The following is a 27135-nucleotide window of genomic DNA, read 5'->3' as shown; positions in this document are numbered from 1 at the left end:
TGTGTTTTGATAGAAAGGTAGAACCTTATGTAATTAGAAATATGTAAGACTGAATTGTACTGGATGACACATGTGTGGGATACATGTAGTTTTATTGTATGTGTGCAAAATGTACATGAGTGATAAGGAGTGAAAAAATAAAAGCTATTTTTGCACCAGAATGTGTATTTCTGTTGTTTTATTCCATTTTTTTTCATTTTTGTAACTATCATTCTGCACAAAATACAACTCCAACACACACTGTAAATCATTTGATGTTAGCTTCATTGGCTTAAACTTTATATTGACAAAATCACATGCATTCATAAGAACTACTCTTTTTTTGTTTAAACCACTGTAGAAAAAGTAGAGAAGTGGTCTGAGGCATCTTAGAGGTCAATTGTGTTGTCTGGGAGCATGTTCACTGTGCCAGTCTTTTTTATATTTTTAATATTATTTTTTACTCTCGGTGACAGAAGAGTGTGGGAGGAACTATCTTACAGTGTGCAGCATTGATGAACGTGTGCCAGACGGGCGCAATGGCATTGTGGTAAGACGCCGGCCTCCAAAGCGGAAGGTTGTGGGTTCGAATCCCGGCTGCCCCCATGATGGGTTAATGTGGAGATTTTTCCGATCTCCCAGGTCAACTTATGTGCAGACTTGCTAGTGCCTTACTTCGTGTGTACACGCAAGCACAAGACCTTGTGCGCATGAAAAAGATCCTGTAAGCTATGTCAGAGTTCGGTGGGTTATAGAAACACAAAACTACCCTGCATGCTTCCTCCGAAAGCGGCGTATGGCTGCATAAAATTAAATGGCAAGGTTAAAACGGTCATACACGTAAAAAAAAAAATCCACTTGTGCAGCAAAAAACACGAATGTATGTGGGAGTGTCAGCCCACGAACGCAGAAGTCGATGAACGTGTGGTACAAACAGTTTATAGGGTATTTCTTGTGTGATATACACACCACCTTTTTACATTTAGTCAAGTTTTGACTAAATGTTTTAACATAGAGGGGGGAATCGAGACGAGGGTCGTGGTGTGTGTGTGTGTGTGTGTGTGTATAGAGCGATTCAGAGTAAACTACTGGACCGATCTGTATGAAATTTCTCATGAGAGTTCCTGGGTATGATATCCCCAGACGTTATTTTCATTTTTCTATAAATGTCTTTGATGACGTCATATCCGGCATTTTGTAAAAGTTGAGGCGGCACTGTCACACCCTCATTTTTCAATAAAATTGATTGAAATTTTGGCAAAGCAATCTTCGACGAAGGCCGGACTTTGGTATTGCATTTCAGCTTGGAGGCTTAAAATTTAATTGATGACTTTGGTCATTAAAAATCTGAAAATTGTAATTAAAATTATTTTTTTATAAAACGATCCAAAATTACGTTTGTCGTGTTCTTCATCATTTTCTGATTCCAAAAACATATAATTATGTTATATTCGGATTAAAAACAAGCTCTGAAAATTAAAAATATAAAAATTATGATTAAAATTAAATGTCCGAAATCGATTTAAAAACAATATCATCTTATTCCTTGTCCGTTCCTGATTCCAAAAACATATAGATATGATATGTTTGGATTAAAAACACGTTCAGAGAGTTAAAAAGAATAGAGATATAGAAAAGCGTGCTATTCTCCTCAGCGCAACCGGTACCGCGCTTTTCTGTATTGTTAATTTCACTGCCTTTGCCATGAGCGGTGGACAGACGATGCTATGAGTGTACGTACGTCTTGCGGAAAAAATGCTTTGCGTTCAGTTTCATTCTGTGAGTTCGACTGAGCTTGACTAAATGTTGTATTTTCGCCTTACGCGACTTGTTATTGATACATCTAACTGATTGATCTGACAAGTAGTGTATGTTTTCTCTCCGCTCAATCAATCAATCAATATCAATATGAGGCTTATATCGCGCGTATTCCGTGGGTACAGTTCTAAGCGCAGGGATTTATTTACTTTTAATTTTTTTTATTTTTTTTATGCAATTTATATCGCGCACATGTTCAAGGCGCAGGGATTTATTTATGCCGTGTGAGATGGAATTTTTTTACACAATACATCACGCATTCACATCGGCCAACAGATCGCAGCCATTCCGGCGCATATCCTACTTTTCACGGCCTATTATTCCAAGTCACACGGGTATTTTGGTGGACATTTTTATCTATGCCTATACAATTTTGCCAGGAAAGATCCTTTTGTCAATCGTGGGATCTTTAACGTGCACACCCCAATGTAGTGTACACGAAGGGACCTCGGTTTTTCGTCTCATCCGAAAGACTAGCACTTGAACCCACCACCTAGGTTAGGAAAGGGGGGAGAAAATTGCTAACGCCCTGACCCAGGGTCGAACTCGCAACCTCTTGCTTCCGAGCGCAAGTGCGTTACCACTCGGCCACCCAGTCCGCTTGAGAACATCCTAGGACTAAGGTGCCCTCCGTAAAGAGCGAGTAATTTTCAAAGAATTTATTTTTGCGTGGTTTATCTTAACCCTGAGCCATCGTGAACCCGTGTGATCCAGTTTCCCTTTTTCACAATGCAGTCGTCAGTTAGTAATTTGAATGCGACTCGCTGTGAGCTTATCTGCAATAGCACGTTATTATGTACCTCTGACTATGCACAAAACAAACGGCTGTGGTTCACAAGAACTCTCGCGGTGGCTTTTGACTGTTCAGAGGAACTGGCGATATGCATAAACCGTCGTCTGCTACGAGAACCACAACCTTGCGTGACCCTGCTTCCGGACGTTTCTTTATTCAAACTTTCAAAACTTCGAATTGGACTGATCTTGTCTTGATGAAAAAAAAATTCTTTTATGATTTAAGAATGTTTTTGTAACAAACTGTCAATTTATTATTTAGATTTTAAAAGTTAGGTCTAGGGCACCTAGGATGTTCCCGTTTGGTGAGCATTCAAATGGAAGGGTGTTTGTACTGTGTGTAAAAGCCTGACAGTATCTGTGATGGTTTACGGGAGGCGCACTGTGTGTAAAAGCCTGACAGTATCTGTGATGGTTTACGGGAGGCGCACTGTGTGTAAAAGCCTGACAGTATCTGTGATGGTTTACGGGAGGCGCACTGTGCCTGACAGTACCTGTGATGGTTTACGGGAGGCGCACTGTGCCTGACAGTACCTGTGATGGTTTACGGGAGGTGCACTGTGTGTAAAAGCCTGGCAGTATCTGTGATGGTTTACGGGAGGTGCACTGTGTGTAAAAGCCTGGCAGTATCTGTGATGGTTTACGGGAGGTGCACTGTGTGTAAAAGCCTGACAGTATCTGTGATGGTTTACGGGAAGCGCACTGTGTGTAAAAGCCTGACATGCAGTATCTGTGATGGTTTACGGAAGGTGCACTGTGTGTAAAAGCCTGACAGTATCTGTGATGGTTTACGGGAGGCGCACTGTGTGTAAAAGCCTGACAGTACCTGTGATGGTTTACGGGAGGCGCACTGTGCCTGACAGTACCTGTGATGGTTTACGGGAGGCGCACTGTGCCTGACAGTACCTGTGATGGTTTACGGGAGGCGCACTGTGCCTGTAGGTGCACAGACAAACAACAAGTAACAAGAACATAGCTTGGTTGAGTAGTATTAACATGTGCTGTGATTGACCCATGGATAGTGCATACATCCCCTCAAATGACCATTGGTCATTACCCCATGGGTCATTGCCCAATTAGTCATTGTCCCCCATTGGTCATTGTCCCATTGGTCACTACAAGGCTATCGATGGTTCCTTTTGACCACTGACCACGTTTAAGTTGTTTTTGATTAAGGTTGTCTGGTCATTTAAGGTGCGGTATACATTTTTTTTTTTTTTTTTTTTTTTTTGGGGGGGGGGGGGGTGACTGAAGGTCATGGTTCCATTGGTCACTATCTGGCTATGGGTTCTTCTTGTTCACTGATTCTTTTTTTCTTTTTGGTACTTTTATCTATAGAGTATGTTATTTTTTTTCTTCAGGACAAATCGACAGCTGTTATGAAAGTTCAGAGCCAAAACTGATGTTGAAATAGGGTCACGAGGCATGATTACTATAGCTAATACGCAGGGTCACAAACGTTAGTTTGTTACTGATTCGTGGTAAACATCCTGGTCAGTTTTTTCACTTCGTTAGTGCAGTACAGCGTAAATACGTCCAGTGTTTACACACCTGTTATTGTCGGATTCAGTATATATGTGTAACGACACAATAGAAAATAGGGACAGTAAATTAATAGGCCACCTTTCAAAATCTATAGCTTATAGAATCTACAGTACATACAACGTAAACATTTCTTCATCCATCCTACTAACGATAATGGTTGTAGCTATTACGAAAGTTCACAGGCAAAAGATCATTTGGGATCATTACTGCAGCGTTCACGCAGCGTCACACTGACACGTGTGCAACCACAGAGTTGTTGGTATACTAGGTAATATTTGACTGTTTTCACTAATGACTGAAAACAGACAAGCAGCGGCAAGCACATCACCGGCTCAACTGTGGTAAACTCTAACTGGCTCTTGCTTTATAGCCCAGTTGTGCAAACAGAAAACCTGTGATTAAAACAGGAGTTCATTGAACTTAAACAGAGTAAAAACAAACGCTCAGTGACGAACTTCAAAACAACATGATGTTCTGATTGTAATTACACACACACCACACACACATTGTGACACACACATACACACACACACTGTGACACACACATACACCTCACACACACACGCAAACTGACATACACGCACGCACACAAACACACATACACACACACAACTTTGGGCCGTGACACACACACACGGCACTGACAGCTCCCATGGAGTCGCCTTCACGCGGCGGGAGCGTTTAAACAGAGCTACCCCACCCCTTTACTTCTCTTCTTTTGTCTTATTTCTGCCTTACCAGTCCTTTCACCTATATTTCCTTCGAAGAAAACTCTCCCCCCTTTCCCTCGTCGCGATATAACCTTCGTGGTTGAAAACGACGTTAAACACCAAATAAAGTAAGGCACTGACACAGGCACAGACACGCAAAACTAAACCCAAAACAATGTAACACTGACTCTACACTCGAAAGATTAGATTAGGGAGAAGTTAAATTTAAGTTGATTTTAAGTTAGCAAGAGTTGTGAGTCTGTATTTGGACGTTGTCTTTTCTGAACTGTCGTCACCGGAAAGTTTCAATGACATTACAAACACAGGGCCCACCCCTTGAAAAAGCATGTATACCTTGCTTTGACTTTTACTAGTTTTAGCACCAAAACAATGCTGCTCTTAACCCTCAAAACAAGGCCCAGAATGCACAGATTTTAACCGTTTTTCAAAAATTTACGGGGAGCATGCCCCCGGACCCCTCTTGTTCGCAGGCGCCTGCTTTACAGCTCATTTGGTCCGGCCCTGAAACAAGCAAAAACAAAAGAGAAGATCGTGGTGGCCTGGCGGAGGAGTACACAAATGAAAACTAACGGCAACGATGTTGATGTGACGTCAGCACTAAGCGTCGTGATCACGTGACCAAAAGGGGAGACATGGCGAGGGGCTGGGAGCGTGAAGCGAAGACTGTCCTGTTGGGCTGTTTGTCGACGTGGAATGAAGGTGAGTCGTGTTGTTTGTAGACAGTTAAAATGTATGATTGTTTACGTGCCACGCTTAGTTCAGTCTTACATCCACTCACATAAGGCAAAATGTACCGGTGAAACGTTTTTCACACAGCTGCCTGCGCGATGTCAGTTGTTGCCGCAGTTGAACGCGTCGAGACTTCTCTTTTGGACACGCCTCACAACTGCGTGTATAAGCAAGTTTCAAGAGTTACAGTTATCTGAAGGGAGAAAGGAATGTGAAACAAATGTGTGGTAAAACGCCTGAAAGAGTTTTTTCGCCCCTTGAAAGTGACACAATGAAAGATTTTGACACGTGGGTGTTGAACACTTTCTACCCCACCTATGACCGGTTGACCAAGGTATTTTTAGCCGAGACCTGCAGCAGGTCTCTCAGAATTGTAGTAACTGTGTCCCGGAGGTGTATAGAAACTGTGTATCAACACGCTGGAATGCAGGCGTTAGATCGACGTTACAGGAAGTGACTGTGTTATCCGTACCAGGTCATTTAGAGCCATATGATTGAGTGGGTACAGATATTTATCCCATGACCTGCCGAGGAGGTGATTATTTTGGATAATCCATCACAACCATATGGATAATCCATCACAACCAAGTCTCGATCTCACCTGTCATTGGTCATTGTCTTTGGTCTCGGAGTACAATTGAATAATTTATACTAGAGGTCATCTGCATATTTATCGTTAAGGCCAACAAAAAAAAAATTGTCTGTTTAGGGTAACATGACCAAAAAAAGTAGGGTCGGTAGGTAGGTGGTTTTTTTTTTTTTTTTTTTTTTGTGTGTGTGTGTAAATGCTATGTTGGCTGAACATTCACTTCTTATATTTGATGAATACATGTTTCAAAACTAACGTATAAATAAAACAGAGAGAAAGGGAGAGAAAGAAACGCCAAATGTCTCTTTTTAGCATTTTTACCTCTTTTTTTTTCTTTTTTTTTTTTGAAATCAAAAAAAAGTTTTTGGGTCGGCGCCAAATCGATAGGGTCGGTCGGGTTACCCTAAACAGACAATTTTTTTTTTTGGCCTAACTCGGGGACTACTTTCCATAGCAAAACGATTGAAATATTTTGCGGTATAAAAGTCGAACTCACGTTTAGCTAACGATCTACATATATTTTAACATTGAAGAAATAAAGAAAACAACAAAGAATACACATAATCTGCTGGGGTGAAAAGAGCTGAGTGAAGATTAGTTGGCCGAAGCGGTGCGAAAGAGAGCGATAGAGACAAACAGTGATTCTAGGCGCACAACTCTAGTATTCTTCATAGGCAACCGCTCAGATCAATCCTGATTCAAAATCCTGAGCAACGAAATAAGAATTGAACTAAAACAGTATGCTTACAGTTTTGTTCATTTGCTATCGCTTTTAGAGCATTGATTGCTAAATCTGGTTCAACAGAACAAGGCTGTCCTATCTGTCGTCTGCTGCAGATCTGTCCGCGTTTGCTACAGAATCACCGGCTAAGCTTGCAGATCAAGTTGACCTGCAACATGGAAATTGCTCCTTACAAAGTTGGAGATACGGTTAAAATAAAAGGTGGCGAAGAAAGTGGGATCTTGCGTGTGTTATTTTTCAATTTTAAAGTAAACAACGGTGTCTAGGTTCAGGTCATGCAGGCAGATAGATTTACAAGTTTTGACCTACATTGAATAGACCAGCAGAACAAAACTACCGCAGTACAGTACAGATAACTTACTGGCCTAAGAGGGAACGACAGACATCAAAGTAAGGCTTACCTAAATGACGATTGAAGAAGTAAGTAATCCAAATTTAATATCATATTCTTACTCCGAATCACATTAGCATTGAGTCACCTGAGATGCTTATCACTGAAAAACGCTTACCCGGCTAAAGAATTTAAAGGGAAGCAACCCCATCACCAAAACGAAAGTGAAAGTAGCTTTGGTAATGGGCCAGTACACCGGGAGTTACCTCCCATACGGGTGTATGCCACGTCACTTCCTCTAGGAACACGTGCCTATTATCATACGTCTTTTTCACCTCGGAGAGGACGGTTCACTTTTTGACGCTCTGTGGCTGACCTTGTGTGTTTGAGTGACACCCGCCGGCCACGTTACCCAGCTTGTCTGCTCGCCTTGCCTACAGTTTGGTGAGCTCGTTCCCGTTTGTTGTTGGTTGTTTGCGCTGTTTCGTTACTGTACGTTGTCCGTTTTTTACGGACTTGTGTGTCAGTGACTTGCGTGTTTCGCCATTTTGTTGTGTGAGTTAGTTAGCTAACTCGTGTGACTTTGCTAGTAGCTCTGCGTGCCCTCTTTCTGTTTGGGCAAGTGTAGCTTTAGTATTTTGTTGACGCGTAAGCGTGTGTGTTTACTGTGTTTTCAGTCGTTTTGACTTACGTTTCAGTAAATCTTTTTACTTTGCCACGTGTTGTTGACGTTTGTGTCAGTGTCTTGCGTGTCGCCATTTTGTTGTGTGAGTTAGTTTTCTAGCTCGTGTGACTTTGTTTGTAGCTCTCCGTGCCTCTGCTTGTGGGGCAAGTTTAGCTATAGTATTTTGTTAACGCATTAGTGCGTGTGTTTACTGAATTTTCCAGTCGTTTAGACTTATGTTTCAGTAAATTTTTTTGCGTTGCCACGTGTTGTTGTCAACATGTCTGATTCAGACAAGCGCCGTGGCAAGTCGGACCCCAAGGGGAAAATTAAGGCTAAGTCTTCCTCTTCCAAGGCAACGTTACTTGTTACAGACCAAGAGCGTAACACTTTGTTGGCTGTACCAATCTCGGCGCCTAGCGCTGTTACTACTTCTGCTTCTTTTGCGGCGCCTAGCGCTACTGTTACTTCTGCACCTGTCTCTACATCGGAGACTTCGTCTTCTTTGTTAGCACCTGGACAAGGTGCGTTGGTTTCCTCTCTGTTAAAGTCACTGGTTCCAGAAATCCGCAGCTTGGTGCAGGCAGAATTTCAGCGTTCCGTCGCCAGCAGTTCGGCGTTTCCGGCATCTGGCAGTGACGTCCGGGCATTGGCTTCCGTGTCTTTGTCCTCCACTTCCGGCTTGGAGCAGCGTCCTCCCTCTTCAGCGTCGGTTGGTAAGCAGAGCTGGTCCGATAGCCCTCGTGAGGCGCCTGGACGTTCTCCTTCGGGGGACAGCTCTTTCGCATCGGGTCACGACCGATACCTTGCTGATCTTTCATTTCCGGCGATAACCTACGAGGCCCCGGACTTGTTCGAACAGCGGCGGCAGTCGGTTTCGACTGCCGCATTTCCGGCACTTGCCGGAAGTGATGATCCGTCCGCTCCGGCACGCTACGGCGGTCGCGGCAGGATGGAGTATTCACTGACTTCCGGTCCTTCCGGATCGCGAAGTCAACCAGTGCAGTCTTCACTTCCGCATTTTGCGGTTCCGTTGACTACACTTCCGGTTTCGGCCGGAAACGCTTCTTCCTCTTCTGGTGGTTCCTTCCGGATACCAGATAGTGGATTACAGCGTGCGCCTTCCGGCTTTCAAGCGCCTAGGCTTGAGCAGGCATCACTCCACTCAGTCGGGGGAGTGACGTCAGCTCATCCAGCTCCGGTTTTTGCGGATGGTCGTCCTGCTTACCCTTTACCTTCACAGGGTTTTGGGCGGCAGGATGACGTTAGTGCTCAGGCTTTTCCGGTTTCCGGTTTGCCAGGGCATGCTTCTGCTTCCGGAACTGGTGACTTCGGTCATGGTTCCACGTGTGACTATTCTGATGCTCCATCAGTGGTCAGCGAGGAGTCGCGGGGCGTGTTTCCGTCGAAGCTCAAGTCTGTTCTTGACGTCGCGGCGGAAGTAACGTCTCGTTATTTTCCTGAAGGGGTGGTGGCTGCGGACTCTTCCGCATCATTCGTTCCTTCTGCCATGGCGGACTTCCGGCCGGCACAGGAGGATGTTTCTTCCTTCCGGTTCGCCGAGTCTCCGTCAGTGGCTTACCAACTTTCGCATTCACTGGTTCGTCCAGCACATGCGGGGAGTGGTATTCGGCCAGTGCCTGTTCCGTTACTGCTTCCTTTTGGTCCAGTTCCGGAATCAGCTCAGCAGTGGGTGGCTTCAGCTGCCCAAGCCTCTTCCTTCGTGCCTACGGCCAATAGGAAGCTTGGCATGCCCAATCAGAGCCAGAATTGGCTGGCGTCTTTTGCACTCCCTAGGGCTACCCTTCCGGTTTCCCGGGAATTGCTGCCTCTTCTGACTAAACCGATCAAGCGTGATTCGGTTTTGCCGGTTTCCGAGGCTTCCCTCCTCTCTGCTGAGGAGGTTGGACGTCGGCAGATCGAACTGTCCTCCATTGCGGAGACTCTCGTTCGGGCTCTGTCTCGGGCATTGACCGATTCGCTAGTTCCTTTCACTCTCAGTGAAGAACAGAATGCGGACGATGTCTCTGCGCTTTTGACCGCATTGGCCAAGGTCAATGAGGAACAATTGCGTCTTTCCTCCCTGCAGTACACCCAAGCGGTACTCTGCAGGAGGGATCTCTTCCTCTCGCAGTCCCAATTCACGGAGCTGGCTACTAGGGAGACCTTGAGAGTCTCCCCGGTCTCAGAGGAGTCTCTCTTCTGTCCGCTGGCACTGGATGCCAGACAGAAGGAGATTCAGTCAAACAAGGACAGTCAGTTCCTTGACTACACTCTGAAGGGGGTGAAACAGTCTCAGCCTTCTAAACAGAAGCAGGCTCAGACATCGTCTAACCCCAAGCCAGCTCAGAAGCGGCAGGCTTCGCCGGCCGCTCGTGGTGGGAAGAAGAGGACGGCATCGGGGAGGGGGCGTGGCGGCTCTGGAAGTAAGCCACACCCCCAATGAAGCGCTCCCGATCTCACCTCCCTCCCGCCCTCCACCTTGGTGATGGCGGGAGGCCCCTCCCGGGCACTTTCTCGTTGGATGTCGGTAGTAGACAGCCAATGGATTGTGGGAGTGGTGAGTTCGGGCTTCTGTCTACTCTGGCGGGAGGAAAAGGCGCCTCTTACCCGAGTGCCTCCGCGGTTCAAGCCCCCCTTCTCGCAGGAAGCACGTTCCGTCTTGCAGTCGGAAATTGCCTCCCTGGAGCAGAAGGGCGCGGTGGAGAGAGTTCGGGTCCACAGCTCCCTGGGATTTTACGGGCGTCTGGTCGCTGTTCCCAAAGCATCAGGAGGATGGCGTCCCGTGTTGGATTTATCTCTCCTCAATACTTTCTTGAGGGAGATAAAATTCAAGATGGAGACGCCAGCCTCTGTCCGAGACTCTCTCCGCCCAGGAGACTGGGTGACCTCGATCGATCTCACGGACGCATACTTTCACATTCTTATGCATCCGACCGACCGGAAATGGCTTCGTTTCCGGTGGGGAGATCAGATCTACCAGTTTCGCGCACTCCCTTTCGGGCTGTCTCTCGCACCGTGGATTTTCACCATGGTGGTGAGACAGGTCTGTGCACTGGTGAGGTCCCAGGGTATCCGTCTGCGGGCTTATCTGGACGACTGGCTCATCATGAACCAGTCCCAGAGCGGCTGTTCGCAGGATACCCTGACGGTTCTTCGAGAATCCAACTGGTTGGGGTTCTCGATCAACCGGGTAAAGTCGGAGCTGACCCCGTCACAGACATTCACTTATCTGGGGATGTCTTTCGACACGGTCGCTTGGACTGTCCAGCCTTCTCAGAGAAGGGTGGACAAGCTCCAAGCTCAGATTCGCTCCACTTTACCTCTCCTGTTGGCTTCCATCCGCTCGCTCGCCTCCATCTTGGGGCAGATGGAGTCTATGGCTCTTCTGGTTTCACTGGGCCGGGTCCACAAATGTCCGCTTCAGTTCGCGCTGAAGCCGTTTGTGGACTCTCCTCTGGTGGACTGGGACGCCCTCATCCCTTTGCAGGGATGGTTCCAGTCTGCGACCCTTCCGTGGTTGCACACGGAGTGGGTCTGCAGAGGTGTTCCGATCGTCGTGCCCCTCCCCGACCTGGACCTCTTTACAGATGCGTCCAGGGAGGGTTGGGGGGCACATACAGATCTTCAGACTCCTCCCTTTCCGTTACTCAGCCGAGTAATCCGGAAAGCGGAGATGGAGGAGCCGGCCCTTCTTCTTCTGGTCGCTCCTCTGTGGCCGTCGCAGGTCTGGTTTCCAGATCTTCTTCGGCTTGCCCAAGGGCCCCCCATTCCTCTCGCACTCGTGCGAGGGGAACTAGTGCAGCCCCGAACAGGCATTCCACACGAGGAGCCCAGTCTTCTGAAGCTTCACGTGTGGAAGTTGTTCGGGACTCGCTGAAGCGCTCTGGGGCGTCGTCTTTGACTCTGGACTTGGTGGCTCGCTCGCATAGAGCGTCCACCTCTTCAGTTTATGCTTCCCACTGGAAGGCATGGACTGCCTGGTGTTCAGCTAGAGGGGTGAGTTCGGTGGCTCCGCGCTCTATTCAGGTCGCTAACCACCTCTCTTTCATGTCTTCACAGGGCGCCTCAGTCTCCTCGTTGAGGGTCCGGCGCTCCGCTATTTCGGCGACTCTTCAGCAGATTGGTCGTTCTGTTCGAGTCGGGGGCGTTATAGCTGCAGTCATTAAAGGGGCTGCTCTTAAGGAAGCTAAAGCTCGTTTGCCCGCTCCCAAGTGGGACTTGTTTTTAATCCTGGAATTCCTTCGTTCTGCGGATTTTGAGCCTTTAAGCGAGGCCAGTCTGTTCAATGTCACTCGCAAAGCGCTGTTTCTCCTTTTGTTGGCTACGGCCCGACGGGGTAGCGAGGTCCACGCCCTGTCGGGTCAGCCTGGAGATATCTCCTTTGAGCCGGACGGTTCCGCATCTTTGCGTTTCCGGCCTGATTTCCTGGCCAAGAATCAGTCTCCGGGGCAGGCCTCTCCGCTGGTTAGAGTTAAGGCTCTGACCAGCGCGTTGGCCCCGGGTGACCCCGATTCGGTCAATTGCCCTGTGAGGGCACTTCGTCTGTACTTAGCCCGGACTCAGCCGATTCGGTCTAGTTCTCAGAAGTTGTTGTTTATCTCTCTCCTTACTAGGCGCGAGAAAGATTTGTCGAAGGTAACGTTGGCCCGGTGGGTGTCCTCGCTCATCAAGCAGGCTTATGAGTGGAGGCGCACAAAGAGGGGGGGGGTTATGCCCTCCTTGCCACTTGACTCGGCCCGAGCCCATGAGACGAGGGCGTGGGCATCCTCTCTGGCAGTTCTGCGCTCCAGACGTCTAGAGGAGGTGCTGACAACTGCGTATTGGCGTTCCGAAGATGTTTTCATAAACTTTTATCTTCGGGACGTCACAGCTCTTCGACAGGATGGCTCCAGAGGCCTTCCAGCGCTCATAGCAGCAGGCCAGTTCCTGTCCAGATCTTGATGGTGAGTTTTGATTCATTTCTAGCCCACCGCCTTGTTGATGTTATCTGCTAATGTGATTCGGAGTAAGAATATGATATTAAATGGAAAATTTCCTAAATAAATTATCATTTAATTAATATACTTACCCGAATCACATACTGTATTCCCTCCCACCTGCCCCGCTTATGGTTTTAAGATTTTTTAAAGCCGTATGATAATAGGCACGTGTTCCTAGAGGAAGTGACGTGGCATACACCCGTATGGGAGGTAACTCCCGGTGTACTGGCCCATTACCAAAGCTACTTTCACTTTCGTTTTGGTGATGGGGTTGCTTCCCTTTAAATTCTTTAGCCGGGTAAGCGTTTTTCAGTGATAAGCATCTCAGGTGACTCAATGCTAATGTGATTCGGGTAAGTATATTAATTAAATGATAATTTATTTAGGAAATTTTCCATTTGAACACTGAAGCACAACAGCTCGAATAAGCACAAATTCAGCAATCATCCTCATCGCTTGTAAAATCACACACGCAGTCTTTTTCAGTTTTTGGCGAATGCCTCTGACAACCGACTTGGGTCACCGACTGAAACCGGCCAGTAACTGCACAGTTTCAAATGCATTGAACTGCGCAATCTCTGTAATTCGTTTTCTTAAGCAATATTGATGACTAAATACAAAAGCAGACGTTTTATGGCGCGTTTACCAAAAAGACAAAAGGGGACTTGTTTCGCACATGAATTTGATGACACGATTTGCGGTCGCTGAAGGTTTGACCAGCAGAAAACAGGCACTCGCAGAGTTTGTGTCAAAAAGTGGTGTTTTTTTTTAATGAAAACGATGGAGTAATGGGATAAAAAGCTTACACACCTCGTCCTAAACATCGTGCATATTTTCCCTCGGAGTGTGTAACCTATATCTCTACCTAGGAGACAATGAGTTAACTCATACACACTTGAATACTTCCTGAATGCAGCAGCTTCTGTTTTTTTCCAAGAGTTAAAATTTAAAGACTCATCAGCGTGAATAAGCTACTGGTGGGAGACACTCAGTCTGGAGTTGATCTAACATTATAAGATGTTTGATGGGTTGTTGACAGACCAGCTTTTTTTGTCGGTCCGAGGGGGAACATATGCTCGCAGGGCTTTGTTTTGGGCGATTCAGCTCAGAGTTTGTGCCGTACTGCTGAGACTTTGTAACTATTGGAAGGAGCACATCCAGCAGGGCTCCCCACGGACGTCCGCACGTCCTAGAGGGTCCCGGGACCCCCACTTTAAATGTTTAGAGGGTCCCTGGACCCGCTACGCGGAGTTTTAGAGGGTCCCAAGAGTCCATGATTGCCAAACCCCCTAGATGTTCATATAACGCATTGTTATTACGAATAGTGTGATATGAAGTGTTCTTTTTTCATCAGAATATTCAAAGAGGACACTTCAAGTATACCTTGTTTAATGGAACGCACACACTCTTTTTCCTATCGTTCCGGTGTGAAATTCGCATTTGAGTTCATCTACAGTACTGGTACCAAAAGGGGGAAATGGAGCTAAAATTAAAATTTGAAATTAAAACAATATTTTGTTAGGTTTTAGATAGCTTAAACAATGTAGAAACACATTTTTAAACAAAAAAATAAATAGCATTAGTCATTGTACCGCAATCAGCATGTTTTGTACGGGGGTTATGCAGGTGTTACCCATGCAACACCGGGACACCAAACCTTATATATGGGTAGTTCTCAGGAACATGGGTCAAATGTGTGACATGTACAGTACCTTCAAAAATAAACCATTGAGTAAGCACTTGCTAATTAAATATGTGATGCCCAATACTTCAATGCAACAGTAACTGGAAAAAGTTGTAAAAAATTTTCTTTAGTTTGTCTTTTGTGGAGGTATTTAGAAGACGACTTGAAAAATCGGGCAGTTGAAACAAGGACACGAAATGAACAGAAAATTAATTATTCAAAAATGATATTAAACTATCAGGAACATTTTACCCTTTCTAATACTCTCATTTGGTCATTTCAACATTATCAGGTTTGATTTTTTTGAGTCACTTGAGAAAAAGTGACTCTATATAATCGGTCAGTGTTAGTCTGTCCGGCCGTCCGTCCGTAGACACCACCTTAACGTTGGACTTTTCTCGGAAACTATCAAAGCGATCGGGCTCATATTTTGTTTAGTCGTGACCTCCAATGACCTCTACACTTTAACGATGGTTTCGTTGACCTTTGACCTTTTTCAAGGTCACAGGTCAGCGTCAAAGGAAAAATTAGACATTTTATATCTTTGACAAAGTTCATCGGATGTGATTGAAACTTTGTAGGATTATTCTTTACATCAAAGTATTTACATCTGTAGCCTTTTACGAACGTTATCAGAAAAACAAGGGAGATAACTAGCCTTTTCTGTTCGGCAACACACAACTTAACGTTGGGCTTTTCTCGGAAACTATAAAAGTGACCGGACTCAAATTTTATGTGAACGTGACTCATTGTGTTGTGAATAGCAATTTCTTCCTGTCCATCTGATGCCTCATATAATATTCAGAACTGCGAAAGTGACTCGATCGAGCGTTTGCTCTTCTTGTTTACTTTATGTACATTAAGCATATCATTTGGGTGGTAGTTTGTTGATCAGTAAAATGGACTCACAATTTTGTCAACAAACTTCTCTGTAGGACCTTGAAAAGAAATCTTGATCAAAGTAAATGTAATAATTCAGTTGTAGATCAAGATATTGTTACATGTGAATTTCATTTAGAAAGATGGCCGGCCATGGCCATGTTGGGTTTGATGCGTGCATGCCTGGTTTTCTCCTGTAGATGGGTGTCGGCACAGAAGGTCTGCCCGCTGTCCTCAGCCAACATGCTCCGTCTTCATGGCAGCTCAAATTTTTTATCGAGGTTCTCTCCTCTAGATCCGCCGTGTTTCGCCTAGGGGCTTTCGCTGCCTAGTTGATAGGGTCACCTCGTAGAGGATGTGGTCATAGACCACGCACGGTCGGTCTTGGGATAGGGAAACGTTATGCTAGTCCGGAGGGATTACGCCACAATGGCCACCTCGCGAAGACCCAGGGTCCTAGACTAGGGAGGTCCAAGGGGGAGCACCGGGAGGGCTACCCCTCTACCCGCACCTCCAACACAATCCCTTCCCCTGGTAGCTTCATCCCCAAGGAGGAAACAAAGCTACCTGCAACACCCCATTTAGAAAGATAAAATTAGTGTTTGACAAATAATGTTGCATAATCAGGTTTGACGGGCAGTTGAAACGAGGACCGCGCAGTTGAAACATGGACACCAAAAGCACATCAAGACATTGGGCTGCATCACCTTAAAGTAACTAACTTCTGTAATGTGTACTAAAACAGCCATTCAGACATAACAAACACATTTTTCATGACAAAGGTCAACATTTATAGGCTGTCAAATGAATATGCATCCCGGGAGATGGACGGGTGTCCCAGAAATGCTGTGATCTGGTCCCGAGAAATCCAGGTCTCATCAGGCTCTTTCGGGTAAGTGAACTGCTTAGACCGAGGTGTGTACGGGGGCCTGAGGCAGCTGACAAAAGTCTCTGTCCCATCAGTGTCCAGGACCTAAAACACACAGTTATAAATTGATTAACAATAATATTCGAAGAAACCTCTCAGAGACAATATTAACCAAAAACCTTGCAAATTTTGCCTTTTTAAAACATTTTTAAGCCAAGTTACTGGAGTTATGTGTTTCTTTTGTCATTACCTTGCCTCTGTGAAATGAGCTAATGTGGACTATGCACACACAAAAAAAGACCTTTGTTTACCACATGAGATTAGCTTCTAAATAACTTATACAACAAACAACTGAGGACAAAGACCTAAGAGGACAAAGCCTACCTTCGCAACATATTCCATGGCACTTTGACCTTTGCTGCTGTGGAACACCACCCTCAGCCAGTCTCCCTTGGTCACAGTCCTGTAAACAATGTTCAAAATTGTAATGGATGTAGTCAATAAAAGCCTAAAAAAAAAACATCTTTGTGCTCAAATTTGTACAATTGAACCTCTCTGTATGAAAAAATGTGAGTTTGAAATATGTTTTTTTATATTTGTGTTTCTTCAGTGATTGATTATCCAAAAACATCTAAAAACGGTCAATACAGAGAATAGTGACACAGCTATTTATCAAATAAATGCAAAATGTGAAAGCATTCATGACAAATTACTGTAGGTAAACAAGCCCCACTGTACCTCTTAGGGGCGGTGATCCCCTCCTGGTCCATGGCAGAAGGGGCAGTGTTCACAGGCACACCAAGGTCCATGAAAATGGCTGGCTCGGCACTGTCAGGCTCATCATGGGCAGGAGAGGCAGGCTCATCATGGTCAGCATTGACAGGCTCATCATGGGCAGGGGAGGCAGACTCAACATGGTCATAAGAAGCAGGGGAGGCAGGCTCATCATGGTCAGAAGGGGCCGGCTCATCATGGGCAGGAGAGGCAGGCTCAGCATGGTCATAAGGGGCAGGGGAGGCAGGCTCATCATGTTCAGAAGGTGGAGGGGAGGCATGATCATGGTCAGAAGGGGCAGGGGAGGCATGCTCGTCATTGTCAGAAGAAGCAGGGGAGGCAGGCTCATCATGGTCATAAGGGGCAGGGGAGGCAGGCTCATCATGTTCAGAAGGTGGAGGGGAGGCATGATCATGGTCAGAAGGGGCAGGGGAGGCATGCTCGTCATTGTCAGAAGGGGGAGGGGAGGCAGGCTCTGCGACATCAGGCAAGACGATGACACGACGGGCACGAGGCTGCTGACGACGGCCAGGCGGCTGCTGACGACGGGCACGGGGTTGCTGTCTTCTTGGCTGGGGAACACAGGGCTGCCGTTGTCGTGCTTGGGGACAGAGTGTCTGCGAGGACCAAGGACCAACAACCTCCAGGAAAGTGCAGTCCCCGATACCAGACATGCATGGATGGCATGTGCAGGTCAGATGGCGAGACTGGATTTGGCCTTGTTCCACGCATTTAACAGAGTGAAACATGCGGGTGCCCTTGACAGTTTTTGCTGGCCTGTCAGGTCGGTCTCGATTGATGGTCCCCTCGGGAACCCAGAAGAATGTGCGAAGGAAGTGACTGCAACCATGGACAGGTGGCGGTTTCCGAAGCGACGATCCCTGGAGGTAGTTGTAGACATCCTCTGCACTGGTGACCACTGCGTTTTCAGCCACAATTGCAGTCATCATGTGGTTCTTGACAACCGCACTCTCTCCGTCAGATGGCCCTTTCCCGTGACGGGAACCGAAGAAATTTCTCTCCAATGTGGCACCAAAATCCTCCAGAGCCCGCGATATGTCGGCAAATGGACCCTTGCTTTTGTACTGAGCCGCACATCCGTCTGTCCATTGGACAATATGGTTGATAGTAAGGCCGCGCTCCTGCTGCAGGTGGTCCACAGTCTTCACCATGAAGGCTTGTACTGCATGGAAGTCGTGCTTGCCATCATTCGAAATGAACACCAGTGACTCTGTTGTCGTTGTCTCACAGGCTGGGCATTTGTAGTATGCCACAATGGGGTGGAGGGTCACGGTGTCATGATGCCAATGGGCCGCCTGGACCTCTTGCTGGTACTGGCAAGTGAAGTTTTCAGCGAAGTCCAGCACCATCATGACTGTTTCCTGGGGAAATGGTGTTGCATTACGCAGGGTGGTGAACTGTCGGTGCTGCCAGTCAGCTCGGAACAAATGTTGCGACAAGAACTTCACCTCCGCCTTCAGTTCCTCCAGCAAAGTTGCGAGGTCTCCAACCTTTGTCACGAGGCACTTGCGGCTAACCGGTTGTCCGCGGATCACTCTCATCTGGTTCTCCCACCGGTACCACTTCATCAGATCGCCTTGATCTGCGTCACGCAGAGGCTGCAGGTATACGTCCATCAGATCCGCTGAACATTGTTGGCAGGTGCTGTAACAGCATGACTTTTGCTTCGGGTCGCAGGTGATGATCCTTACAGCAGCTCGCTCGTTGGTGATCACACATTGGTATTCCCGGCGCTGGGTGGCCACTGCTTTCACTGTGTCCAGTTTGAGGCTGACGTTCGTGCAGTACTCGCACAAGCATTGACGCAACTTCGCTTGGGACATAAGGCGGACATTGCTTGGACGACATTTTGCAAACGACGAAAAGGGAATGTTACCTCCTGCTGTCGTGAAATCCTTGTGGAGCTCTCGCAAAGGTCTTTGAAGAAAAGAAGCTGCCGTTCCAGTCTTCTTGCTGACTAATTTCTTATCTGGTAGCACTGTCGCAGTTTCCTCCAGAAAATGTACACACCCAGAAAGAAGCTACTGTTTTACTCCAGAAATCCAGACCTGACCCACGAAGCAGAAATAGGCCGGAATTTCATAAAAACAGTCAGAGAACTCAGAGCAAAGCAGTTTGTGGACAACCGAAATACAAGGAAAATTGTTCTTGAAATTGCAAAAAGGGGTTTTTCGGGCACCATGGGTGACATGGCACTTCTATTGAATGTGAACAAGAAGACACTGAAGAGGCATGCAGAAGGAAAGAAAAGCAATCAGAGAGTGGAAACGAACGCCGCAAGAAATGAGACGGTCGTTGGATGGTGGCTGTTTGACGAGCTGTTTAACAAACAAGCAAACAAACAAATTAAGATTTAGAAAAAAAGAGATTTGGTTGCTCAAATTACATTCAAGAGTCGATTCAAATTCACAATGCTACACTAGACCATAAATCACTCACCCCTTCTTTTCTGCATATTGAAGACATGCCATGGTCCACATGTCATGTTGTCGCAGGTCCCTTCCATGTTTCTGCAGGGAGGGCAGAAACAGCTTCTCTTCCTCCATGTAACCACATAAAGAGCTTGGCTTCTGAGGGCATGAAGAGTTTTTGTTCCTGGAAGGCTCTTGTTGTCCTTGCCTGATCTTTCTTCCCGCTCTCTGTTGATCTCCCCCTGAGGAACGAAGAAGAATGTTCTTTTGCTGACATCTGAGTCTCTCGTTAAAGACCCTTGAGCCCACAGGTACATGCTGCGAGCATCAGACATGACTGCTGCCCGTCGCTTGATTGCAAGGTTAGCACTCTTCTTCACCACACCAATTTCAGCATCGCATGGCCCTTTTCCGTGCCGGCTACCAAAGTAGTGCAGCTCCGTCAGGATGCCAGTGTCTTCCTCAGCATGGGACAGGTCAACAATGTTAGTTTTGCCCTTGTATTGAGAGGCACAGCCATCACTGAAGTGGATTTTACGGACAAAGCTCAATCCTTCGCTGAGGAGTTTGTTCGTAACTTTCATCTGGAAGTGATGAACTGCATGTGCGTCGTGTTTTAGGTCGTTCGAGATAAACACGAAGCTGTGTCGCACCACCTTCCCCTCTTTCTTGTAGTAGGCAACAGTTGGGTGGATCGTTGCTTCAGAACGGCACCAGTGCGCCCCCTGAATTTCGTCTTGGTGGTGACAGGTGAAGTTCTGACCAAAGTCTGACACCAGTACCAGCCAGTTGTCTGGAAGATTGTCTTTTACTTGAGAAAATTGGTAGTGCTGCCACCGAGCTTGGAAGAGGTGGAGGCTGAAAGTTTTCATCTCATCTTCCAGCTCGCTGACAAGGTCCTTGAATGGTCGTTCCTTTGCCACTGGTTTCCATTTCTTTGTCGATCGCAAAGTACCATCATTCTGACGGTACTCCTCGGTCACGTTGGACCAAATCTCCCAAGTGGCTGGACTTTCACCGTGGTCAACGAGGACAGGCTGAAAATGTGCACTCAGTGCAGTCACACCGCAACTTCCACACTTCCTTTCCACACAATTGGATTGGTGGAATGCTTTTGTCCTCGCACACAAAGTCATGTCTAGGGCGGCATCTTTGTTGGCCAGCGTGAGTTGGCAAAATCCTTTCAGCGCCAAAAACTTGTTGATCCCCTTCAGTCTCAGCTCCACTTTCATGCAGTACTCGCAGCGGCATGTCTTGAGCTTGTTGTGCTGAGTAGCCTTGGTGGATTTCGGCTTCAGCTGTGAAAACTTAGAATATGACACAGAGTGGTCTGGATTCTCCAATATGAACTCGTTTCGGATGCATTATGGACGCTACATTTGGGACACCTCTGTGTACAAATATTCTCAGCATCAAACTCCTTTTAATATTTGCAACCTATTAGGGTGCAAAATGAAGTACTTTGGGTATAGTTTGCTGATGTGCATAGTGGACAAGCTGATCTTACCTTGTCGCCGACTTAGGAACGTTTAAAAAATACATCGCAACGGGACACCTCATGATGCATCCCAAATGCACATTTTGGTCCACAATTGCGTGAATATCTAGGTCCAAAGAGAGAAAAAAAGTTTAGCCCCGGCTTTTCAATGTATGAAGCCTAAATAAAAAGCACTATTTCTTGTGATAATGCACGGATGAAGTCACAATAGCTGTTTGAGTTGACCCACTGAAGCCGTTCACACTTTACGGACGTCTTTTTGGGTGAATTTTCGAGATTTTATTATTAGTTTGCAATTAAATTCATCATGCAGATCGCCAATAATATACAAATTTATACATGAACATTATCTTAATGCATTTCCATCATTCAAATGAAAGAACAAGCCAAATTTTGAACAAAATCTTTAGTGCAGCACACTGACCACACATTTGCTTAGTATTGTAGAAGCTCTCATTTGTGCTTGCACTACAATTGACTGACAACTACAGTCTGAAAAGAGTACCTACAGTACGCACGATAGCGCAAATGTAGTGCGTCCCGGGACCCCCTCAATTGATTTCGACTTCTAGTGCGTATGGGACGCAGGGACGCGCACTTTGGGGAGCCCTGTCCAAAGTTTGAGATAACAATGGTTTTCAATGCAATTTCGAAAATCAATTCTTTCGCTGTTGACCATTTGGCTTACAGTCGCGTGGCATGTATGGGTGTAGAAATAATCAGAACATGTAATGTATGGATGTAGAAATAACTTACTGGACTTTGTAATGCAATGATTACATGTTTGTGTATGTTGACAGACTCCCTTGTCAACCCGAAGGGCGGCATCATGAGTGAACATGGATGAGAAAGGGCAGCAGTACATCTGAACACAGCCTCAAGTTGTTATGGCCAGTCCTTGTGGCCTTTGCACTGGTAGTGCGGGGTGACTTGCTTTGGTTTATCCCTTTCACGCAGCGTAGAAGTAAGTCTGTGTGGTGTTATACGATGGTTGAGAGTCGTTTCAGGAGACTTTCATTGGGACACTGTCAGTCCTGCCAGGATTGGGAGGAGCACATTGTTCAATACACAAATCAAAAGATGCTGTCGAGTTGACAGGAATTGTCCAATTACCGGAAACTATATGAGGTATCTTAATACTAGAATCCAGACTAACATTGGATTACATTACATCCCCCTTTCTGGGTTTCTTTAGCATAACCAAAACATTTGACTAGAATAATATCGTTGTTAAACGGAACGTCACTTGTCGCGATTCAAGAATATAACAAAACTGAAAACGCTGTTGCACATTATCCTGTAAGTTTGTATGTGTGTGCAAGGAACTAAGAAGTCATAAAGTCAAATGTTGCACAGTGTCAGTACATTGTACATGCTGAGTAGAGAGTCGTATGAATTCGATACATAGCAGTGAATGCTGGGTCACATGATGTCTGTAAACCCTAACTCGAAGTCAAAGGACTGCTTATCCTTAGGAGTCACGGGCTGGGGAGCATGCAAGACGCTATCAGAATTCGAAGGAATTGTGACCGTAAAAGATGTTGTTGGATCATCAACCCTGATAGAGGGAAGATCGGTCTCCTTCTTACCTTTAGATTTGCCCTTAGTTTTCTTAGGGCTAGTAGCTTTATCTCCCTCCAGCCTCGCACTAAGGTTCTTCTGTTTAGTGCTGTCGGCCATCTTGAAATGGCTGACATGAAGTCACTCACAAAATTTTTCAGAGTGACTAGCAACAGAAGCAAAAGACGTTAACAATAAACGAAAACAAGGAAAGATCTCACCAAAAAGGGCGAGGGTGAACAGGTAAAGCCTCCCACACAGCTGGTCCTCAGACAGTGGCTATGTGAAGGCCGCGTGAGACTGGCAAGATTCGAACGTCCGTCCATGAGGGGTCGAAAGTCGAGAATGACTAGACAGGATGCCGGCGCCCACGTGGCGCACGGGGGGTTATGGGTAACCAAGTAGGTGCAGACCCTAGCAACGGCTATGGTCTCTGTTTTTTTAGCTTGGTTACCACCCTTTCAAGGGCAGGTAATTTGAGTAGTTTTTCGCTGTCGCGATATAACCTTGAATGGTTGAAAACGACGTTAAACACCAAATAAAGAAAGAAAGTAGTTTTTCGACATCTAGCATATGAGATCTTGGTCAATGCATTCATGAGAATTGCGGAAAGTATATTAATCAAATGAAAATTTATTATTGACATTTTCGATTTTTGCATTCTCCTTAGTCTCAATTGTTAGCCAAATTAATTCTGACCCAGTTGTGCAAACCATTGCCCCTTTCCTTTAAGCAGTATTTTATTCATAAACAGACACATGATAATATAACATCATTAAGAAGGAGCACAACAAGTTTAAAACTTATGGAGACAAAAAACAAAACAAAAATATATATCAAAAAATAAAGATAAAATAAAATAAAAATAAAAAAAAGAAAAGGAGAAAAACAGCAAGGAAAACTTAGTTTGAATTATCGAACACAATCTGTGTCAATAACGAAAACGAAAACAAATACAAAACGAGAACGAAAGACACAACAAATTGCCCCTTTCTCTCTCTCTCTCTCTCTTAGCAGGTTCATGGATTTAGCCAGTTTTGTGTCCCCAGAAAATTGGATTGTCTGTCGGGATGTCATTTCTTGCAGAATTGCAAATACGTCATGCAGCCTTTGTCTGTGAAGAAGAAGCTCTGTTTTAAGTGAATTTTTGCTGTGTGTTTCAAGAAGATGAAAATGTCACTTGAGGTAGTCTGCGAAGAAGAAGCTCTGTTTTGAGTGATTTTTCTCTCCGTGTTTTAAGAAAGATGAAAATGTCACTTGAGGTGTCTGTCTGGTAGGTCTCAAGTTGACTTGACTTCAGTCTAACAATCTGTCATGCAGCCTTTGTCAGTGAAGAAGAAGCTCTGTTTTGAGTGATTTTTCTCTCCGTGTTTTAAGAAAGATGAAAATGTCACTTGAGGTGTCTGTCTGGTAGGTCTCAAGTTGACTTGACTTCAGTCTAACAATCCGTCATGCAGCCTTTGTCAGTGAAGAAGAAGCTCTGTTTTGAGAGATTTTTCTCTCCGTGTTTTAAGAAAGATGAAAATGTCACTTGAGGTGTTGTCGGTGAAGAAAAAGCTCTTTAAAGTGAATTTTCTCTGTGTTTTAAGAAGATGAAAATGTCACTTGAGGTAGTCAGTGAAGAAGAAGCTCTGTTTTGAGAGATTTTTCTCTCCGTGTTTTAAGAAAGATGAAAATGTCACTTGAGGTGTCTGTCTGGTAGGTCTCAAGTTGACTTGACTTCAGTCTAACAATCTGTCATGCAGCCTTTGTCAGTGAAGAAGAAGCTCTGTTTTGAGTGATTTTTCTCTCCGTGTTTTAAGAAAGATGAAAATGTCACTTGAGGTGTCTGTCTGGTAGGTCTCAAGTTGACTTGACTTCAGTCTAACAATCCGTCATGCAGCCTTTGTCAGTGAAGAAGAAGCTCTGTTTTGAGAGATTTTTCTCTCCGTGTTTTAAGAAAGATGAAAATGTCACTTGAGGTGTCTGTCTGGTAGGTCTCAAGTTGACTTGACTTCAGTCTAACAATCTGTCATGCAGCCTTTGTCAGTGAAGAAGAAGCTCTGTTTTGAGTGATTTTTCTCTCCGTGTTTTAAGAAGATGAAAATGTCACTTGAGGTGTTGTCAGTGAAGAAGCTCTGCTCAACTCTTATTAGCCTGTAACGTTTTTTGCATGTCCCAGTGCAAAATCCCATAAGGATTTGGGAAAAAGAGACAAAATTTGGGTGTGTTCTATTTTTATTCTTTATGGATGGATTTACTTGATATTTTTTTTGACCATTGGGGAATGAATGTACTTTGCATTTATGAAAGGTTTGCGGGTTTTTTGTGATAATTACTTGTCATAAAAAATCTAATTCATAATTTCAGGTAAAAAATAAATTATGAAATAAAATAAAATAAAACAAAATGCAATGAAGGTGTTGTCTGTGTTTTATGTTGGTTGTCATGCACTGTTATCTCATGATTAAAAATGACACCAACTTTACTCTTGGGGAGGTAGTTTTCACAGGTAAAAATCCCAGGTAACGTATCCACGTAAAATCCAAAAAGGAATCTCGTTTTTGGCGAGCGTAAAGTTCAGTTTCATCCTTGATTTTCTCAATGAAAGCCAATGGAAACAGCTGAGCTGGTAAAAATAGTCGACTGCTTCAGCATTGTATGGAAGAGGTTGTGTAGGGCCCACACTTTCTAGGAATGCATCTTCCTCCCACTGTTCAATGTTTCCACGCCATTGTGCATTATCGTCAATGTCATCATCTGCGGATGATTCATCCGAACTTTGAGGTTTAAAATCACTCAAATCGACTGTGTGAACGCTTGAAACCTCCAAAATTGATAGATCACTCTGTCCACTATCAGCATCACCACCATCGAAGGCATTCTCCACATTTCTTGCCTCAAACCCGTGAAAAGACGTATCACTATCACTCGACTCCATTTCGAATTTTCAAAGCTAACAAAAAAAATCCGAACAAAATCTGTCCACAAAAATCAAAATCACATTCAAAAGTCCTGAACAAAATCCACCGGCAGCATTGGCATGTGTGTCGAAGGACTAAAGCTGTTTTCCAATGCAGGAGAGCATCGCAAGGCTGGTAACTCTTGTTTAATGACACTAGTAGAGAACGAGCGGTATGACGCGGTATAGGATGATACGGTATGGCGCGGTATAGGACGTTAAGAATTAAAAGGAATTTTCTCGGTGTTTTAAGAAGATGAAAATGTCACTTGAGGTGTTGTCAGTGAAGAAGCTCTGTTTTGAGTGAATTTTTTCTCCCTGTTTTAAGAAGATAAAATGTGACTTAATGTGTCTGTCTGGATGGCCTCAAACTTGACGACTTCAGTCTTACATGCTAGGCGTGGGCAATGTCGGTGGCAAGATGCCAGATGGGTGGAAACCTCATTGTCTACCCACAAGACTAGTGTGCCATTAACAAGTGTAATACTTTTAGCATGGCCATTCCTGTAACAAGCCAAACGGAAATAAAGCGATGGGTCATATGATGACTGTACATAGCAGTACATGCTGGGTAGACAGTGACATGTCTGTACATAGCAGTACATGCTGGGTAAACAGTCACATGCTGTCTATACATAGCAATACATGCTGGGTAGACAGTCACATGATGTCTGTACATAGCAGTACATGCTGGGTAGACAGTGACATGGTGTCTGTACATAGCAGTACATGCTGGGTAGACAGTGACGTGATGTCTGTACATAGCAGTACATGCTGGGTAGACAGTCACATGATGTCTGTACATAACTGTACATGCTGGGTAGACAGTCACATGATGTCTGTACATAGCAGTACATGCTGGGTAGACAGTCACATGATGTCTGCGATGTTAAACACCAAAGAAAGAAAGAAAGAAACATGTCTGTACATAGCAGTACATGCTGGGTAGACAGTTACATGATATCTGTACATAGCAATACATGCTGGGTAGACAGTCACATGATGTCTGTACATAGCAGTACATGCTGGGTAGACAGTCACATGATGTCTGTACATAGCAATACATGCTGGGTAGACAGTGACATGATGTCTGTACATAGCAATACATGCTGGGTAGACAGTGACATGATGTCTGTACATAGCAGTACATGCTGGGTAGACAGTTACATGGCTGTACATTGCAGTACATAATGGTTAGACAGTCACAGGGGTGGGATTTTTTCTGTCCCTGACGGATTTTCGTCCCAGGAAGAATTTTAGATTTTTTTTTTATATACTTTTTTTGTTAATCCCTGGCACCTGTTGTTTACACTCCGTTGTGTGAACAGAAGGTCAACTACCTTTCATCAATACCAAATTGACCAGGGAACTTAGTCGAAAAATATCGACAGGGGGCCGACAAATGGTTTAAATGTGAAATGTGTGTATAATAATGGGTGTGGGTCTGAAATCAAGTTAGGTAGTAGTAAACATTTGTTTAAAGAAAAAGAAGACAAGTACAGTAATGCAATATTTATTGTGAAAACCAACGATTGTACAAAGAACATGTGAGGCAACATTATGTCTATGATGGTGTGAAGAAAATTAGTTATGATTT

At 45.1% G+C, this 27135-nt stretch overlaps 2 protein-coding genes and 1 long non-coding RNA gene across 3 annotated transcripts; 1 reads left to right on the top strand and 2 right to left on the bottom strand.

Moving 5' to 3' along the window:
* Window positions 1-5495: 5495 nt before the first annotated feature.
* On the top strand, window positions 5496-26207 carry LOC138974166 (uncharacterized). The gene is made up of 3 exons (XR_011458333.1): window positions 5496-5564; window positions 21838-24133; window positions 24285-26207. It is a non-coding gene; the product is annotated as an uncharacterized lncRNA (long non-coding RNA).
* On the bottom strand, window positions 16085-19387 carry LOC138974165 (uncharacterized). Its single transcript, XM_070346868.1, has 3 exons — window positions 17072-19387; window positions 16718-16796; window positions 16085-16438 (listed from the first exon to the last, which is right to left on the bottom strand). The coding sequence occupies exons 1-3, from the start codon at window positions 18949-18951 to the stop codon at window positions 16256-16258; spliced, it is 2142 nt and encodes a 713-aa protein (XP_070202969.1). The 5' UTR covers window positions 18952-19387; the 3' UTR covers window positions 16085-16255.
* On the bottom strand, window positions 19429-20903 carry LOC138974416 (uncharacterized; the record flags this gene model as incomplete). The annotated part of the gene is made up of 1 exon (XM_070347131.1): window positions 19429-20903. A coding segment is annotated over one exon (1344 nt), but the record flags the coding sequence as incomplete, so codon positions are not given.
* Window positions 26208-27135: the final 928 nt, after the last annotated feature.

The sequence above is a fragment of the Littorina saxatilis genome, linkage group LG8 (genome assembly GCF_037325665.1).
Source record: "Littorina saxatilis isolate snail1 linkage group LG8, US_GU_Lsax_2.0, whole genome shotgun sequence".
Classification (NCBI taxonomy): Eukaryota; Metazoa; Mollusca; class Gastropoda; order Littorinimorpha; family Littorinidae; genus Littorina; species Littorina saxatilis.
This window is presented reverse-complemented; position numbering and strand designations above follow the sequence as displayed.

Excerpts from the sequence above, each read along its gene's own strand:
- LOC138974165 (XM_070346868.1), bottom strand. The coding sequence starts at position 18,951 with ATGTCCCAAGCGAAGTTGCGTCAATGCTTGTGCGAGTACTGCACGAAC. Across the intron at positions 16,797-17,071 it reads GGGATCACCGCCCCTAAGAG|GACTGTGACCAAGGGAGACT; the intron begins GTACAGTGGGGC and ends CATTGTTTACAG. Across the intron at positions 16,439-16,717 it reads CCATGGAATATGTTGCGAAG|GTCCTGGACACTGATGGGAC; the intron begins GTAGGCTTTGTC and ends TGTGTGTTTTAG.